Raw genomic sequence first — 18027 nt, forward strand, 5'->3', positions numbered from 1 at the left:
CAAACCCACAAAGGAATCAAATTTTGGTGCAAGGGCTTTCTGACAACCCTTCTATGGTATGGGGCAGGGGTATGGTATGGTCTATGGTATGTTCAGTCTGTAATAGCCTCATTCTAAAGAGGGGAAGGGTGGTTCAGTGGTTATGGGGTTGGCATTGGATATTGGGGTTCAATTCCCTATTCTCCTGCAGGCCTCCTGTGGGACTTACCCTCTCCTTGCCTCCATTCCCCATCTCTAAAATGGGCACTGAGGGGCTAACTCAGGGGCAGGCAAACTTTTTGGCCTGAGGGTTTCGGAAATTGTATGGAGGGCCGGTTAGGGGAGGGGGTTGTGGCCTGGCCCCCACCTCCTATCTGCCCCCCCGGGACTCCTACCCCATCCAAACCCCCTGATCTCTAATGACTCCTGCCCCATTCACCCCCCTGCTTCCTGTCCTTTAACCGCCCCCAGACACCCTGCCCCTGACTGCCCCCTGCTGCCCCATCCAACCCCCCTCCTTCCTGACTGCCCCCCGGGGACCCTTGCCCCATCCAACCATCCCTTCTCCCTGTCCCTTGACCGTCCGCAGGCCCCCTGCCCCTGACTGCCCCCCACTGCCCCATCCAACCCACCTCCCCTTCCTGACTGCCCCCCGGGGACCCCTGCCCCCATTCAACCCCCTGTTCCCTGCCCTGTGAGTGCCCCGACCCCATCCATCCCACCACCCTGAACTCCCCTTTCTTCTATCCAACCCCCATGCCGCCCGGCTGGAGCCAGCCATCCCACAGCTCAGAGACTGGGTCAGGCCGGGCTCTGCATCTGCGCTGCTCTGGAAGCTCGCAGCCCCACCGCTGAGGCTGAGGGGGAGGGGGAACAGCAGGGGAGGGGCCGGGGTAGCCTCAGGGTCTGGGCAGGAGGATCCCGCGGGCCATAGTTTGTGCACCTCTGACCTAAATCTATTAATAACATTGTGAGGGGCTCAGATACTTGGGCCATGGAAGTGTCATAGATAGAAAGGACCTGGGAGGAGAAGCGGGGTTTTCATCTCTACTTTGTTTTCTATCCCCATGTGACATCTGTCACCTCATCCGACCTCCCTTTCCCAGGAGAGCTCCTGGGGATGGTTCCCCTCCAATGGGAGTAACACAGGGAGGTGAATTAAGAAATTAGGGAAGTCTGACCTGTCCCAGTGACATTCATAGTGACGTTCACAGCCCGGCTCCTGGGGGACGGGATCCACCTCCCGCTCACATTCTCCTCGTACCCGCAGGTGAATTCCCCGGCTTTGTTGGGACCAGCCTGTGGGATGCTGAGCACAGAGACATTCACAGAGCTGATGCTGGGCTCCATGGTGCTGATCTCAGACCCCATGTCCCTGGGGACGATCTCGACTCCGTCCTTGTAGAAGTGAAATCTCCACTCTCTGGCATCTCTGGAGACTGCGCAGGTGATGAGCAGGGGGAGTCCTTCACTCACTGCTCCAGAAGGGGGATCCAGCCTCAGCACTGGCTGGGGAGGGGGATCTGTGGGGAGCAGCAAAGGGGAGGGGTCATCTGGGACATGGCAGTGGGGGAAGTGTAGATGGTGCCCAGAATTCAATTTATTCAGCGCTGACCTGTCCTCTCTCTCCAGAGCCTCTTGCTTCACCTCAGGATCCTGAGGGTCACCCCACAGAAATAAGTGAGAGCCGGGCTAGGGGGTGGAGATGGCTTCCTTCAGATATTATATGGGCTGGGATGTGGGGGTCAGAAGGTGGCCTGGGTCACCAGGATCTGACTTGTTTTCTGTCACTTCTCCGTTACTAATGCCCCAACCCTGATATTTATGGAGCCCTCTGTAGACAGAGGGGGCCCAGGGCATCTGGTGATTTCTGCCCAGTTGGGCCAGACTGTGAGAGCTGGATGCCCTGATGGGATTCTACCTTCCCAGGGGGTAGATGTGCAAGGTGACCATGTTGGATGCCCAGGTCTGTGTCCAGGCTGGTGGAGAGGGACTGGCTCTTCCCAACTTGGATCTCCCGGCCGGATCGGGGTACCCGGTACAGACAGATGCCAAACCCAGAGCCCCCCAGCTGAGGTGCTCCATGCCCCCACCATGTTGAATTGGATCCTTCAGCTTTGTGACCCCAGGGGCAGCCCAGCATGTGAGGGGAACAGGCTCACTGGGCAGGTCCCCAGGGAGATCAGGACTCAGGGAGAGGGAGGGGGCCACAGGGGGGTCTGGAAAACAGGGGTCAGGGTTAGATGCAGAAGGTCCAACCTGGCCAGGATCTCTGGAAGGCCTGGGAGGTGAGGGCCAGATGTTACCAGGTCAAATTCATCTCAGGAATTAGAGGGGGATGGAGACTTCTCCATGGGAAACTCCCTGTACCCCTGTAGCTCACTGAGCTCCAACTCTGCACTGTGCCCACATGTTACCCAGCAGGAGACAGCGGATTATCCATCTCCGGCGTATTGGTGCCAACATGGGGACTGGGTAAGATGCCATTAACTGATCCATCTCCGGATAATAAACATGAATTAAGCGGTAGGTCTGGAGGCTTAGAATAGACAATGTAGCGAGCTCCACACCGCAGTGCTCAGGGCTGTGAGCTTCCCCAAAGAAGTGCCCTCTAAATGACAAATTTACTGATCAGCTGGAAGCCTCTCCCTTCTGTAGAGGAGCTCAACCCCACCACAGGTTTAGGAGGTTTAGGTTGGATATTAGGAAAAACTTTTTCACTAGGAGGGTGGTGAAGCACTGGAATGGGTTACCTAGGGAGATGGTGGAATCTCCTTCCTTAGAGGTTTTTAAGGCTCGGCTTCACAAAGCCCTGGCTGGGATAATTTAGTTGGGGTTGGTCCTACTTTGAGCAGGGGGTTGGACTAGATACCTCCTGAGGTCTCTTCCAACTCTGATATTCTATGATTCTATGACACCAGGTCCTGACAGAGACCATAGATGGGGGGATTTGGAGTTTGTTCCATTAAACCTCCCTAAGTTTTCAATGTTACTACTGACTGGCAGCCCCCGAACTCCAAAGTAGCACCTATGTCTCCTCCAAACACACCAGGGGATCCAGAGACCCAGGGAGTGACACTGAGCAGAGACAGGGATTGAAACTGACCCAGTGAATGGCCCCATCTGGAGCTGAGAAACTGAGCTGTGTCACACCCGGTACTTGGAGCAGAGATACCCAGCCACAGGGTGAGCAAACAGCAGGAGACAGGGGGTATGAGCATGTCAGGGTCACAGATTCACCACTTACAAATATCAAGTACTGTGAGCTCAGAGTGAGCTTGGGGGCAGACAGACGGACTGAAGTGGGGGAGGGTGGCAAGAATGTTCTTTAGAATTGATGTCCTACTCAAGTAAATAATAACACCCCCCCCAGTATGAAATAAGTTCCTGCCCCCACAGCCAGACTCACCCAGAGATTCTCCTGCCTCCACTTCATCCCAAGCTGCTCTGCACAGTTCTGGAGCCCCCTTCCAAAAGGCTGCAGTGGTGCCAGGGAGGAGGGATTGAGACCCATGAAGCGCACTGGGACCCGTCCTAAGGACCTGAGAGTGGGGTCCTTGAGTGGGCAGATCTGGAGCCCAGGGCAGGGGGAACCAGGGTGTCTGATGCTCCCTCTTCATCACCAAGGGAGACAGATGAAGCAGCTGCCAGTAATGCTGGCATGTCAGGCCGCATAGGATGGTCTGTCGGGATACCCAAGGCTTGGGGTTGCCTGATTGGCTGGCACCCATTATCTAAACCAGGAATTGACCTGGCTGGGGGCCGTCAGAGCAGCTGTGACGTCCTGCTGCTGCATGGGACCCTGCTCTTTGCCTGGCTCTTGAAATCTGCCTCCAGCCCTGTTCCTGCTCTGCTCCCATCCTGCTTCCTGCCTTGCTCCGAACTTGTTCCTAGTTCCGGCCCTGCTCAGACAATCAGGCCAGACCACCTACGTCCTGGCTCCCGGCACCCAGAGGGGGGCAGAGGGATGCACCATCACTGGTGATTTTTCAGTCTGGACGAGGTGTCTTTTCTAAAAGAGCTGCCCCAGTCCAAGCAGGGTTAATCCAGGGCTGTTCCATGGCCTGTGTTCTGCCAGGAGTCAGACTAGACGATCAGTCGCCCCCTCTGGCCTTGTAATCGATGTTTCTGTGATACTGACGAATGTTACAGTCCTGGCCCTAAATCTGGGTTTCAGTTAAACACCCCAGGTGATGAAATACTGCTATAAACTGAAGCAACGTCTATTGGTTCCCTGAGAGCTCCCCTCCCTCCCTCCCCATATCACTGCCAGCACCCCTCCCCCTGCACCTCCAAACTACCAGGGTGCCCAAGGACCCAGGGATTGGCACTGACCGGAGACGGGGGTGAAACTGACCCAGTGGGTGCCCTTGTTAGGATATAGATATTGAGGCCTGTCTGCAAAGGCCTAGACTTTAAGAATTTAGGTGTATTCTTATCACTTAGCTAGTTATAGACGTACAAAACACGAATCAAAATCACTGTCTGCCTGTCTATGGGCCTTCGCTCACTATGACAGTCTGAGGCCTTGTTCTTAGGCTAAGGCCTTTGGCTAAGTAGCAGAGACAGCCATAAGCCGGGAAGCGAACGGTCACATCCTCACATCCCAAACCAGCCCCACTGAAATAAGGTGGGATGGGCTGTTAGGAAGACAATCCTGTCCTGATAGTGCCCATCCCCACCAGATAAAGAAACAGATCTTAAGATGGTTAGAGAGAACTTAGTTTGATAGCATCCAGTCTGAGAATTCACTTATCAATAGCTGGGATGTGAAATCCTCATTTCTGTGTTGTTCTATCACTGTAGTCCCCACTTCCCTATTGTTTGTCTGTATAATCTCTGTCTGGTTAGAATCACAGAATATCAGGGTTGGAAGGGACCTCAGGAGGTCATCTAGTCCAACCCCCTGCTCAAAGCAGGACCAAATCCCAACTAAATCATGCCAGCCAGGGCTTTGTCAAGCCTGACCTTAAAAACCTCTGAGGAAGGAGATTCCACCACTTCCCTAGGTAACCCATTCCAGTGCTTCACCACCCTCCTAGTGAAAAAGTTTTTCCTAATATCCAACCTAAACTTCCCGCACTGCAACTTAAGACCATTACTCCTTGTTCTGTCACCTGGTACCACTGAGAACAGTCTAAATCCATCCTCTTTGGAACCCTCTTTCAGGTAGTTGAAAGCAGCTATCAAATCCCCTCTCAGTCTTCTCTTCTGATTGTTCTGTTATTGTTTCTGTCTGCTGTATAATTAATTTGGCTGGGTGTAAACCAATTAAGGTAGTGGGGTATAATTGGTTAAATAATCATGTTACAATATGTTAGGATTGGTTAGTTAAATTTCAGTAAAATGATTGGTTAAGGTATAGCTAAGCAGAACTCAGGTTTTACTATATAGTCTGCAGTCAATCAGGAAGTAAGGGGGGAGAATGGGAACAGGGATACAGGCAACGCTCTGTGGTGTCAGAGCTGGGAAAGGGGACACCAAGGAAGGAAATTGAAATCATTGCTTGCTGGAAGTTCACCCCAATAAACATCAAATTGTTTGCACCTTTGCTGACAGTAGTGGGGGGAGGGGATACCCATAGAGGAATCGTTGCCCCCTTGCAATCCCACTGTACCCCAAACTAACATCACACCACACCCCAATATTACACTGCACCCCAACATAGAACCACGCTGCACCCCCACATCTACCGCAAGCCAATAGAAGAGGAAATTTCAGCCCTAGACACCTTCAAACTGCACCCAGTACGGAATCGACCTGCAACCCGATGTACCCGTCAGGTTATTCACCCCATTTTCTCCATTCTGGGGACAGAGGCAGAAGAGGGGGAGACCCTGTCAGCCGACCATCAGACCTGCCTTGCCGTAACTAGAAAGTACTGCTCAGAAATGAGGAAGCCAGGGTGGATGTGGGGAAGGGAGGGGGAGTTTTTCCACCCACCGCGTTTCCTCTCACTGCTCCCCTGTATCTCGCTGAGCCCCAACCCTGCACAGTGCCCACATGTTTGCCAGCAGGAGGCAGGAACACTCTGTGTGGGATCCGCTGGCTGGACTGGGTTGCCCAGTGCACAGCAGGGGTACGGGACGGGTGGTCTCTGCCTCAGCTGTGAGCATCAGCCGGTCACTCCACTGGGACCAGGGACCTCTTCAGAGACCAAATCCCTGCTTTGAGAGAATTTGTATCCTATGGTGCTTTCACCCCCGAATGCCGAGAACCTCAGGGTAGCACCTTCCCCTCTGATACACGAAGGCAGGAGAGGATCCTGGTGTATTGGTGCCAGCAGGGAGTCAGGGTAACATGACAGGAACCAATCCCTCTCCTGATAGAAATCATGACTGAGGAATCCAGGCAGCTGCAGGGATGAAGATTCACAGTGAGTGGCCCCAACAGTGCCCAGCCAGGTCTCCAGCACTGTGAGCTTCCCTCGAGCAGTGCCAACCTAGGACCCCAGTGCTGCAGCTACCCCACAGTGGTGCCCTCTCAGTGCCCATTCTTTGCTGATCAGTTGGCACTCCCGTGCCCACCACAGAGTGTCTGAGATGCAGGGAGTGGCCCTGACTAGAGGCAGGGAGTAAAGCTGAGGCGTTGGGGTGTGTGACTCTATGTCAATTTTCTATTAATATGGTGCATGCCTCAGTTTCCCCTATGTGCTGCATGGGGAATGTTTACTCTTTACAGAGACCCAGATATTGGGTGTGGCTGATGTGGACTGACTCAGATGGACTTTGCTGTAACCTTCTGTTCTCTACCGTGACTAAGGACTTTCTACGCTGGTTCGGAAATAGCCAATAAACCTCCTGCTGTTACCGCACTTGCTGAGAGTCACTGCAGTTTAAGGAAGGTGGGGGCGCGTTGCTCCCTTTGAGTGTGCAAGTGTCTGTCTCAGGTGTGCAATGAGGTGGTGTCGCTGCGGGGAGCTCGAGGCGTGACCCAGGGGTGCTGAAGGCTCCAAGGTTCAGTCCCAGGAGACGCTGCAGCCAAACGGCCCCTAGTGAGACTGTGACCCTACAGGGGCTGACACAGGGAAGGGGCCCTCCCAGGCACGGCTCCAGAGTGGCTCTAGAGCACCGCACCTGAGGCTCTGTCACAGGGTGGGCTTCAGATCCCTAGAGACTCTCACATCAACAGCAGGAAAAACAGGGGATCACCTGTCACTGGGATGAAGACGGAGTTGCTGTTCCTAGATGAGATCTCTCGATTGGATTCCTGTCTCCAGTACGCAAAGGTGTATGTCCCAGCATTTCTCTTCTCAGCTGTGAGCTCCAGCCGGGCGCCTTCATTCGGGTGTTGGACTACGCTGGTGTCCCCCTACCCTTTTTGATAGAAGAATCTGTATCCTGAAACCTGCTCACGTCCAGGAGCCGAGCACGTGAGTGTAACCCGCTCCCCTGGGAGTCACACTGTGTACCTGGGGTACCGAGAGAGCGTAGGGGCTGGCGGGCGAGCTAGAACAGAGGCAGAGGGGTCAGTGGAGCTGGAGAAGCCATGATTGAATGAGAAGGGGGAAGAGAGGGTCCTGGACTGACATGATCACAAACAGGCTCATTTCACTGCCCAGCACCCACCCCCACACTGGGAAATACACCACAGCAAATAAACCATGGCCCATCTCTCTCTCTCTCTCTCTCTCTCTCTCTCTCTCCCTCTGGCAGGGCTGTTCCTACCCATACACAAATTACACGGCTGCCTAGGGCACCAGGATTTCCTGGTCCCCTGCACCGCTGTGTGCTGCTCCAGCCCCTTCCCTGCCTCTTCCCCATGGCCCCAGCCCCTGCCCTGCCCCAACCCTGCCTCTTCCCTCCCCTGCTCCACCCCCACTCCCTGAGGACTGCAGAAGCGGTCAGGCCTGCCCTCACCGGTAAGTAGAGCGACCCGCTGCAGCCTGTTCCGCTCCCCTGGCTCCCCAGCCGCGCCGCCGGCAAGTACTGCGGGGTGGTTCTCCCCTGCCCCCCAAGCCTGGGAGCCAGGGGAATGGAGCAGGCTTGGGCCAGGTCACTCCACTTTCCGCAGGAACTGGCAAACTCCCCCCGCCCCCCGAGGACTAAGGTGGGCCCCACAGAGCCCCCCAGCGGAGGTCTGGGACCCCACAGGTCCCCCACGCCCGGCATCAAAATAGCTAGGATCGGCCCAACCTCTGGGATCTTTTTATAGATCCCAAAGCCAGAAGGGACCATTGTGATCATGGAGTCCAACCTTCTGTGTCACCCAGGCCCTAGGGCTTCCCTGAACTGATTCCGCTGTGACCTACAGCAGATCTCTGAGAAAAACATTCAGGCTTGATTTAGAAATCGTCAGTGCTGGAGAATCCACCACGACCCCTGGGAAATTGTCCCAGTGGTTAATTGCCCTCACTTCTAAAATTTATTCCCTGTTTGCTAGTCTGCATCTGTCTAGCTTCAGCTCCCAGCATTTGGGTTGTGTTTGATCTTTGTCTGTTCAATTAAAGATCCGTCGATTATCATATTTCTGTTCCCCAGATAGGAACCTTCTCGTTGATACACTAAACAGCTCGAGCTCCTGGAGTCTCTCACTCTATGGCAGGTTTTGCAACCATTTAATCATAACCCTAACCATGCCCTACCCCTCTCCAACTTATCTCCATCATTGAATGGTGGAGACCAGAACAGGATGCAGGATTCCAGCAGGGGTCGCCCCAGGGTCAAATCCAAAGGTAAGATGGCTCCTCTCACCCTGGCATGTTTGTATTCTATGGACATTCGTGCATGTGCCATCACCCCACCCCTGAGAGGCAAGGAGGAGGAATTATCCCCATTCTAATGGGGGAAACTGAGGCCGGAGTTCCTCAGGAGCTTAAAGGTGTTAGGCCCCAACAAATCTCATTGGGATTTTGGCACCAAACACCCTTCGTCTCCTTGGAGATCCCCAAGGGAAGTGACTGGTCCAAGGCCAAGGGGAGAGTCTGTGGCAGGACTGGGAACTGGACCGTCTCCAAGTCCCAGTGCACTATCGAATTGTCAAGGCACATCTGGCTCAGGGCTTCCCATAATTTCTGCCATGGCACTACCTAGCAGTATAAATTGGACCCAGACCCATTGAGACCCAGTTCAGTGTCCAAACTACACATCCAGTCTGCCACCACTGGGGTTTCTCGGTTGCCGACCGTTGTTGTGTCTAGGTGGGTGATCAGCTCCCTGCTGCTCTAGGAAATAACCCCTGGTGTAGATTTTGCCAGGGAGAAGTGGCTGAGGAACGGGGATGGGGAGGGCCTTTGATGGTCCTTGTCCAGCCACCAAGATCTCCATGTTCTCTCTCCAGCTGTAACTGGGCAGAGGATGGGAAGCTGAGGCTGGGAGGATCATTGATGGAACCTCGACAGCCCCATTCCCATCGTCCTTGTCACCCCACGCTGTCCATCTGGGGATGTTGGGGAAAGGAGCTCGGCTGGAGGTGGGGGAAAGGGTTTGGGGGTTTGGCATTCAGTAGAGATCCATGCGTGTATGTGTGTCTCAATGTCTGTTTGTGTCTATCCCTGCTGCCCCCTGCTGGTGGGGATCAGCCCTGCTCTGTGTGTGACATTCATCTCATTGGCTGCAGGTCCTGGATTCCCCAAAGGAGATGGGGTGTCTCGAGAATGTACAAACTCCAAGAGAAGCTGGGGACAGCTCAGAGCTCACACGTCACATTGATGGAAACAGTGGGAGTCTCCACAGATTTCATCCTGCCACCTGATGGCTCTACCCAGTATGCACAAGTGTATGATCCGGTGTTTTTCTGCATTACATATCTCAGGGTGTGCGTGTCACTGTTACCGGAGGAGATAATCTGGAAAACTGGAATCCTGTAACAGTGTAATCACTGGAAGGATCTGAACACGTGAACATAACAGACTCCCTGGAGAGGTACAGCTGGTGTGGGAGGCTCAGGGAGAGGGTGGGAGCTGCAGGGGTATCTGGAAAAGACAACGGGTGAGATTTCACTGCAGGAGAAGGGGCTCAGAGAGCCAGGAGGAGGAGATGCCGGGGAGAAGGTTGTTACTGGCTAACTGGAGCGAGGGAGGGATCCCACAGGAGGAATAGTTGCCCCCGGCAATTCAACTGCATCCCAACCTGACCCTGCACCCCAATCTGGCATCACACCACACCCCAATATTACACTGCACCCCGACAAAGCACTGCACCATACCCCAGGATCTTACTGCAAACCAATAGGAGAGGAAGTTGCAGCCCTAGACACCTCCACACTTCACCCTAGTACAGCAGTGACCTGCAACCCAATGTACCGTGTGACTTGTGTGTGATGTAGGAGATCAGGTAGGTCGGCCCCAGGGCTAAAGAGAAAGAGAAAGAGGCCTTATTCTGCACTGCTATTGAGAGAGGGTCACCCCGCATGGATATGGCCTCTGCTGGAGCCTGGTGTATTGTGTAGTCCCAGGAGCAGGGTCCTGGCCCAGCCTTGATTTCCATCTGGTCCCAGTTGTTGGGGTTGGAGATTTCACCCAAGTGCTGGTAGAACCTGGATTTCATCCCTCGGACAGCCCGAGAGCTGAGCAGATGAATGTGAGCAGTTCCCCTAGGAGATAAATGGTGTATGGGGGGCGGACGGAGGACGGTGCAGAGAGAGCCTGGGGGCCAGCAGGGAGTCTGGAACAGAGGCAGGGGAGAGACCCCCAGGGAGTGAGGGGAAGAGCAGAAGGGGGAACAAGGCCCCAACACAGGGCCTCAACCTAGTCCCACCTCCCTGTCTCGTGCTCCAGTGCCTGTGACATACTTGATGGCAGATATACATGGGGGAGCTCTCCAGTAAGCCTGTGGGAACAGCGCCCCCTCCCAAGGACCTGCTGGGCCCAGCACAGCCTGGCTAGATCCTCTCCCACTGTCTGAGCTCCAACCCCCACCCACCTAGATGGAAGAGGGGAGGGGGACAACTGGGATGGGATCCCAACAAATAATGAGCAGCCTCCAGTCCTTGCTGGCCTCTCCACTCCTGCCCATTGGGTGTTGGGTTTCTGGCAGTAACATGCTCACCACAGCAGTGCCTTCTCGCTTTCCATTCTTTGCTGATGGGGTGGGACCCCTGTGCCCACCACAGAGTGTCTGAGATGCAGGGAATGGCCCTGACTAGAGGCAGGGAATAAAGCTGAGACGTTGGGGTGTGTCACCATATGGCAATTTTCTATTAAAAGTGTGCATGCCTCAGTTTCCCCTATGTGCTGCACGCTTAGGAGGTGGTGGGAAGAGATTGTTTACTCTTTGCAGAGACCCAGATATTGGGTTTGGCTGATGCCTAGAGCCTGGGGCTTGGGGCTCATGCCCATGAAGAGCCCAAGAAGACAATGGCCACTCCAATTTCCCGGACATTTGATGTCCAGCAACTAATGCCCATGGATGGCCCCCACTCTGCAGGAAGGCAGTGGGCTGTGACCAGCTGGAGAACAAAGGGCTAAGGAGAAGGGGCAGGTGACAAGGTTTCCCTGGTAACAAGAACAAAGGACTGAGGAGGGGCCAGGTGGGGTTGCTCAGTGTGGGCTGCTGGCAGCAGAAGACGCTCAGGGACTGGGACTACAGAGGGGCCAGAGGACTCTGGACTGACCCAGATGGACTTTGCTGTAACTTTCTGTTCTCGACGGTAACTAAGGACTTTCTACGCTGGTTCCGAAATAGCCAATAAACCTCCTCCTGTTACCGCACTCGCTGAGAGTCACTGCAGTTTAAGGAAGGTGGGGGCGCGTTGCTCCCTTTGCGTGTGCAAGTGTCTGTCTCAGGTGTGCAATGAGGTGGTGTTGCTGCGGGGAGCTCGAGGCGTGACCCAGGGGTGCTGAAGGCTCCAAGGTTCAGTCCCAGGAGGCGCTGAAGCCAAATGGCCCCTAGTGAGACTGTGACCCTACGGGGGCTGACACATGGATGGGGCCCTCCCAGGGACTGCTCCAGAGCGGCTCTAGAGCACCGCACCTGAGGCTCTGTCACAGGATGGGCTTCAGATCCCTAGAGACTCTCCCATCAAACAGCAGGAAAAACAGGGGCTCACCTGTCACTGTGATGGAGACGGAGCTGCTGTTCCTAGATGAGATCTTTCGATCGGATTCCCGTCTCCAGTACGCACAGGTGTATGTCCCAGCATTTCCCTTCTCAGCTGTGAGCTCCAGCCGGGCGCCTTCATTCGGGTGTTGGACTATGCTGGGGTCCTGATGCCCTTGAGAGAAGAATCTGTATCTCCAATCCAGCTCACTCCCAGGAGCCTTGCACGTGAGGGTAACCCGCTCCCCTGGGAGATACACTGTGTACCAGGGGTCCTGAGAGAGTGTGGGGGCCGGCGGGGGATCTAGAACAGAGGCAGACGGGTCAGTGCAGAGGGAGAGGCCACGATGGAATAAGGAGAAGGGAGAAAGGGAAGAGATGAGTCCTGGTGAGCCAACCTCATCTCACTGCCCAGCACCCACCTCCCACACTGGTAAATACACCACGGCAAATGAACCACAGCCCGTCTCTCTCTCTCTCTCTCTCCCCCCCCCCCCCCCCATAGGATCTTTTTATAGATCCCAAGGCCAAAAGGGACCATCGTGATCATCGAGTCCAATCTCCTGTGTCACCCAGGCCCTAGGACTTCCCTGAACTGATTCCTCTGTGACCTAAAGCAGATCTCTGAGAGAAACATTCAGGCTTGATTTAGAAATCGCCAGCAATTGAGAATCCACCTTGACCCTGTCGAATTGTCCCAGTGGTGAATTCCCCTCACTGCTAAAATCTGCATCTTATTGCCAGTCTGAATTTGTCTTGCTTCAGCTCCCAGCATTTGGGGTGTGTTTGATCTTTGTCGGTTCAATTGAAGATCCGTTGATTATCAAATTTCTGTTCCCCAGATAGGAACCTTCTCGTTGTTAATGCTAAACAGCTCGAGCTCCTGGAGTCTCTCACTCTAAGGCAGGTTTTGCAACCGTTTAATCAGAACCCTAACCCTGCCCTGCCCCCGCTCCAATTTATCACCATTCTTGAATGGTGGAGACCAGAACTGGATGCAGGATACAAGCAGCGGTCGTCCCAGGGCCAAACCCAGGGGTAAGATGGCGTCTCTCATCCTGGCATCTTTGTATGCCATGGACATTCGTGCATGTGCCAGCACCCCACCCCTGAGGCAAGAAGGAGGAATTATCCCCATTCTAATTGGGGGAACTGAGGCCCAGAGTGCATCAAGCACTTAAAAGAGTTAGGCCCCCAAGAAATTTCAATGGGATTTTGGCACCAAACACCATTGGTCTCCTTGTGGATCCCCAAGGGAAGTGACTGGTCTAAGGTCACAGGGAGAGACTGTGGCAGGCTGGGAACCGGACCCTCTCCAAGTCCCAGCGCACTGTCGAATTGTCAAGGCACATCTCGCTCAGGGCTTCCTATAATGTCTGCCATGGCACTACCTAGCAGTATAAATCAGATCCTGGCACACTGAGACCCTGTTCAGTATCCAAACAACACATCCAATCTGCCACCGCTGGGGTTCTCAGTTGCTGATGCCTGTGGTGTCTAGGTGGGTGACCAGCTCCTGGCTGCTCTAGGAAATAAACCCTGGTGTAGATTTTGCCAGGGAGAAGTGACTGAGGACCAGGGATGGGGAGAGCGTTTGATGGTCCTTGTACAGCCACCAAGATCTCTATGTTCTCTCTCCAGATATAACTGGGCAGAAGGTGGAAACCTGAGGCTGGGGGCTGGCAGGAAGTCTGGAATAGAGGCAGGGGAGAGACCCCGATGGAGTGAGGGTGTCACGGGGTGGCCACCCCGTTCCAGTCCTCAAGGGGTTAAAGCAGCCCTGGAGAGGGCTGTGGCTGGAAAAAGCTAGGCTGATTGGAGAAGCAGTCACAGCTGAGGCCACGCCCCAACCAGGTCACAGCTGGCCCTATAAGAGGGCTGAGGGCCAGAGGCTGTAGGAGAGACTCTCTCTCTAGAAGCTAGAGAGTGAAGGCCCTGGCTGCTGGGAGCTGAGGTGGGTACCTAGGGTGGAGCAGTGCTGGGGAAGGCAGAGGGAGCTGGGGAGCTCCAGCCTAGCTAAGCCCCAGGCTGAGTTAAGGGCCCACAACAAGGGCACTAGGGCTGCAGAGGGGCTGCCCAGGAATAGGCAGAGGCAGCTGGTCCAACCCCCCTTGCCGATGATGAGTGGGTTACAGACGGCGTCTGCCCCAGGGAGCGGGGGCTAAATGGAGACTGGCAGTAGCCACTGAGGCAAGGTGGGGATAGGGGTTTGGGGGTTCCCCTGGGAGGGGAGTTTGTGGGTTGCTGCTAAGGGGCAGAACCCTGATGTAAAGGACACTGGGGTCTGGGAGGGACATGGGGTCCAGTAGCAGGAGAGACACCGGCCTGCAGAGGCTGCTCCAGAAGCTGGAAGAGCTAATTCCCGAGATGACCAGCAAGAGGCGCCGCAGGGGTCAGTCTCACTTCACTACAGAGGGGAAGAGCAGATCGGGGAACAAGGCCCCAACACAGGGCCTCAACCTAGTCCCACCTCCTTTTCTCCTGCTCCCTGACTGTGACATACTTGATGGCAGATATACATGGGGGAGCTCTCCAGTAAACTTGTGGGAGCAGTGCCCCCTCATCAGTACCTGTTGGGCCCAGCACAGCATGGCTGGATCCTCTCCCAGTATCTGAGCTCCAACCCCCACCACCTGGACGGGAGCGGGGAGGGGGACAACTGTGAGGGGATCCCACCAAGAAATGAGCCACTTTCGGTCCCCGCTGGACTCTCCCCTCCTGCCCGGTGGGTGCTGGAGTCTCAGCCAGTAACACGCTCACCCTAGGGAGTTGTGGGGCTGGGCTCTCACTACCCCACACTCTCCATGCTGGAGAAGAGGGGTGCAGAAAGAGCGTTGGAGTGGGGAAGGGTTGCTGATGCAAATGGTTCAACCCCAAGACCCCCATTTCCATCAGGGTATTCACCCCATGTTCTGCATTCTGGGGGCAGAGGCAGAAGAGGGAGGAGAACCCGTCAGCCGACCATTAGATCTGCGTTGCCGTACCTAGAAAGTACTGCACAGAAATGCGGAGGCCAGTGTGGATGTGGGGAAGGGAGGGGGGAGTTTTTCCACCCACCGCGTTTCCTCTCACTGCTCCCCTGTATCTCGCTGAGCCCCAACCCTGCACAGTGCTCACATGATTCCCAGCAGGAGGCAGGGACACTCTGTGTGGGATCCGCTGGCTGGACTGGGTTGCCCAGTGCACAGGCGGGGTACAGGATGGGTGGTCTCTGTCTCAGCTGTGAGCATCAGCCGGTCACTCCACTGGGACCAGGGACCTCTTCAGAGACCAAATCCCTGCTTTCAGAGAAGAATTTGTATCCTGTGGTGCTTTCACCCCTGAATGCCGAGCACCTCAGGGTAGCACCTTCCTCTCTGATACACGAAGGCAGGAGAGGATCCTGGCATATTGGTGCCAGCAGTGGGTCAGGGTAACATGACAGTAACCACTCCCTGCCTGATAGAAACCATGACTGAGGAATCCAGGCAGCTGCAGGGATGAAGATTCACAGTGGGTGGCCCCGACAGTGCCCAGCCAGGTCTCCAGTGGTGTGAGCTTCCCCCGAGCAGTGCCCACCTAGGACCCCAGTGCTGGAGCTACCCCACAGCAGTGCCCTCTCAGTGCCCATTCTTTGCTGATCAGTTGGCACCCCGTGCCCACCACAGAGTGTCTGAGATGCAGGGAGTGGCCCTGACTAGAGGCAGGGAGTGAAGCTGAGGTGTTGGGGGGGTGACCATATGGCAATTTTCTATTAATATTGTGCATGCCTCAGTTTCCCCTATGTGCTGCATGGCTAATGAGGGGGTGGGAAGAGATTGTTTACCCTTTACAGAGACCCAGATATCGGGTGTGGCTGATGCCTAGCGGCCTGGGGCTTGGGGCCCAGGCCCATGGAGAGCCCAAGAAGAAAATGGCCACTGCAATTTCCCGGACATTTAATGCCTAGCAGCTAACGACCATGGATGGCCCCCCCTCTGCAGGACGGCAGTGGGCTGTGTCCAGCTGGAGAACAAAGGGCTAAGGAGAAGGGTCAGGTGACAAGATTTCCTCGGTAACAAGAACAAAGGACTGAGGAGGAGCCAGGTGGGGTTGCTGACTGTGAGATGCTGGAAGCAGAAGATGCTCAGGGACTGGGACTACAGAGGGGCCAGAGGACTCTGGACTCTGGACTGACCCAGATGGACTTTGCTGTAACTTTCTGTTCTCGACGGTAACTAAGGACTTTCTACACTGTTTCCGAAATAGCCAATAAACCTCCTGAGAGTCACTGCAGTTTAAGGAAGGTGGGGGGGCGCGTTGCTCCCTTTGGGTGTGCAAGTGTCTCTCAGGTGTGCAATGAGGTGGTGTCGCTGCGGGGAGCTCGAGGCGTGACCCAGGGGGGCTGAAGGCTCCAAGGTTCAGTCCCAGGAGGTACTGCAGCCAAATGGCCCCTAGTGAGACTGTGACCCTACGGGGGCTGACACATGGATGGGGCCCTCCCAGGGACTGCTCCAGAGCGGCTCTAGAGCACCGCACCTGAGGCTCTGTCACAGGGTGGGCGTCAGATCCCTAGAGACTCTCCCATCAAACAGCAGGAAAAACAGGGGCTCACCTGTCACTGTGATGGAGACGGAGCTGCTGTTCCTAGATGAGATCTTTCGATCGGATTCCCGTCTCCAGTACGCACAGGTGTATGTCCCAGCATTTCCCTTCTCAGCTGTGAGCTCCAGCCGGGCGCCTTCATTCGGGTGTTGGACTATGCTGGGGTCCTGATGCCCTTGAGAGAAGAATCTGTATCTCCAATCCAGCTCACTCCCAGGAGCCTTGCACGTGAGGGTAACCCGCTCCCCTGGGAGATACACTGTGTACCAGGGGTCCTGAGAGAGTGTGGGGGCCGGCGGGGGATCTAGAACAGAGGCAGACGGGTCAGTGCAGAGGGAGAGGCCACGATGGAATAAGGAGAAGGGAGAAAGGGAAGAGATGAGTCCTGGTGAGCCAACCTCATCTCACTGCCCAGCACCCACCTCCCACACTGGTAAATACACCACGGCAAATGAACCACAGCCCGTCTCTCTCTCTCTCTCTCTCTCTCCCCCTCCACCCCCATGGGATCTTTTCATAGATCCCAAGGCCAAAAGGGACCATCGTGATAATCGAGTCCAATCTCCTGTGTCACCCAGGCCCTAGGACTTCCCTGAACTGATTCCTCTGTGACCTAAAGCAGATCTCTGAGAGAAACATTCAGGCTTGATTTAGAAATCGCCAGCAATTGAGAATCCACCTTGACCCTGTCGAATTGTCCCAGTGGTGAATTCCCCTCACTGCTAAAATCTGCATCTTATTGCCAGTCTGAATTTGTCTTGCTTCAGCTCCCAGCATTTGGGGTGTGTTTGATCTTTGTCGGTTCAATTGAAGAGCCGTTGATTATCAAATTTCTGTTCCCCAGATAGGAACCTTCTCGTTGTTAATGCTAAACAGCTCGAGCTCCTGGAGTCTCTCACTCTAAGGCAGGTTTTGCAACCGTTTAATCAGAACCCTAACCCTGCCCTGCCCCCGCTCCAATTTATCACCATTCTTGAATGGTGGAGACCAGAACTGGATGCAGGATACAAGCAGCGGTCGTCTCAGGGCCAAACCCAGGGGTAAGATGGCGTCTCTCATCCTGGCATCTTTGTATGCCATGGACATTCGTGCATGTGCCAGCACCCCACCCCTGAGGCAAGAAGGAGGAATTATCCCCATTCTAATTGGGGAACTGAGGCCCAGAGTGCATCAAGCACTTAAAAGAGTTAGGCCCCCAAGAAATTTCAATGGGATTTTGGCACCAAACACCATTGGTCTCCTTGTGGATCCCCAAGGGAAGTGACTGGTCTAAGGTCACAGGGAGAGACTGTGGCAGGCTGGGAACCGGACCCTCTCCAAGTCCCAGCGCACTGTCGAATTGTCAAGGCACATCTGGCTCAGGGCTTCCTATAATGTCTGCCATGGCACTACCTAGGGTGACCGGACAGCAAATGGGAAAAATCTGGATGGGGGTGGGGGGGTAATAGGAGCCTCTATAAGAAAAAGACCCAAAAATCAGGACTGTCCCTATAAAATCGGACATCTG

At 54.9% G+C, this 18027-nt stretch overlaps 1 protein-coding gene across 1 annotated transcript in view; it reads right to left on the bottom strand.

Annotated features, from left to right (window-relative positions):
• Positions 1-1160: 1160 nt before the first annotated feature.
• Positions 1161-18027, bottom strand: part of LOC103307250 (alpha-1B-glycoprotein-like) — a gene marked incomplete at its 3' end in the record, with an annotated part of 28736 nt that continues 11869 nt past the window's right edge. Inside the window, exons 5-7 of the mRNA XM_065579683.1 lie at positions 16531-16824; positions 11968-12261; positions 1161-1502 (exon numbers count right to left, since the gene is read on the bottom strand). Of these exons, the coding sequence (XP_065435755.1) occupies positions 1161-1502; positions 11968-12261; positions 16531-16824 (930 nt within the window). The remainder of the gene's footprint in view (positions 1503-11967; positions 12262-16530; positions 16825-18027) is intronic.

The sequence above is a fragment of the Chrysemys picta genome, unplaced genomic scaffold (genome assembly GCF_011386835.1).
Source record: "Chrysemys picta bellii isolate R12L10 unplaced genomic scaffold, ASM1138683v2 scaf668, whole genome shotgun sequence".
In the NCBI taxonomy this organism is placed as follows: Eukaryota; Metazoa; Chordata; order Testudines; family Emydidae; genus Chrysemys; species Chrysemys picta.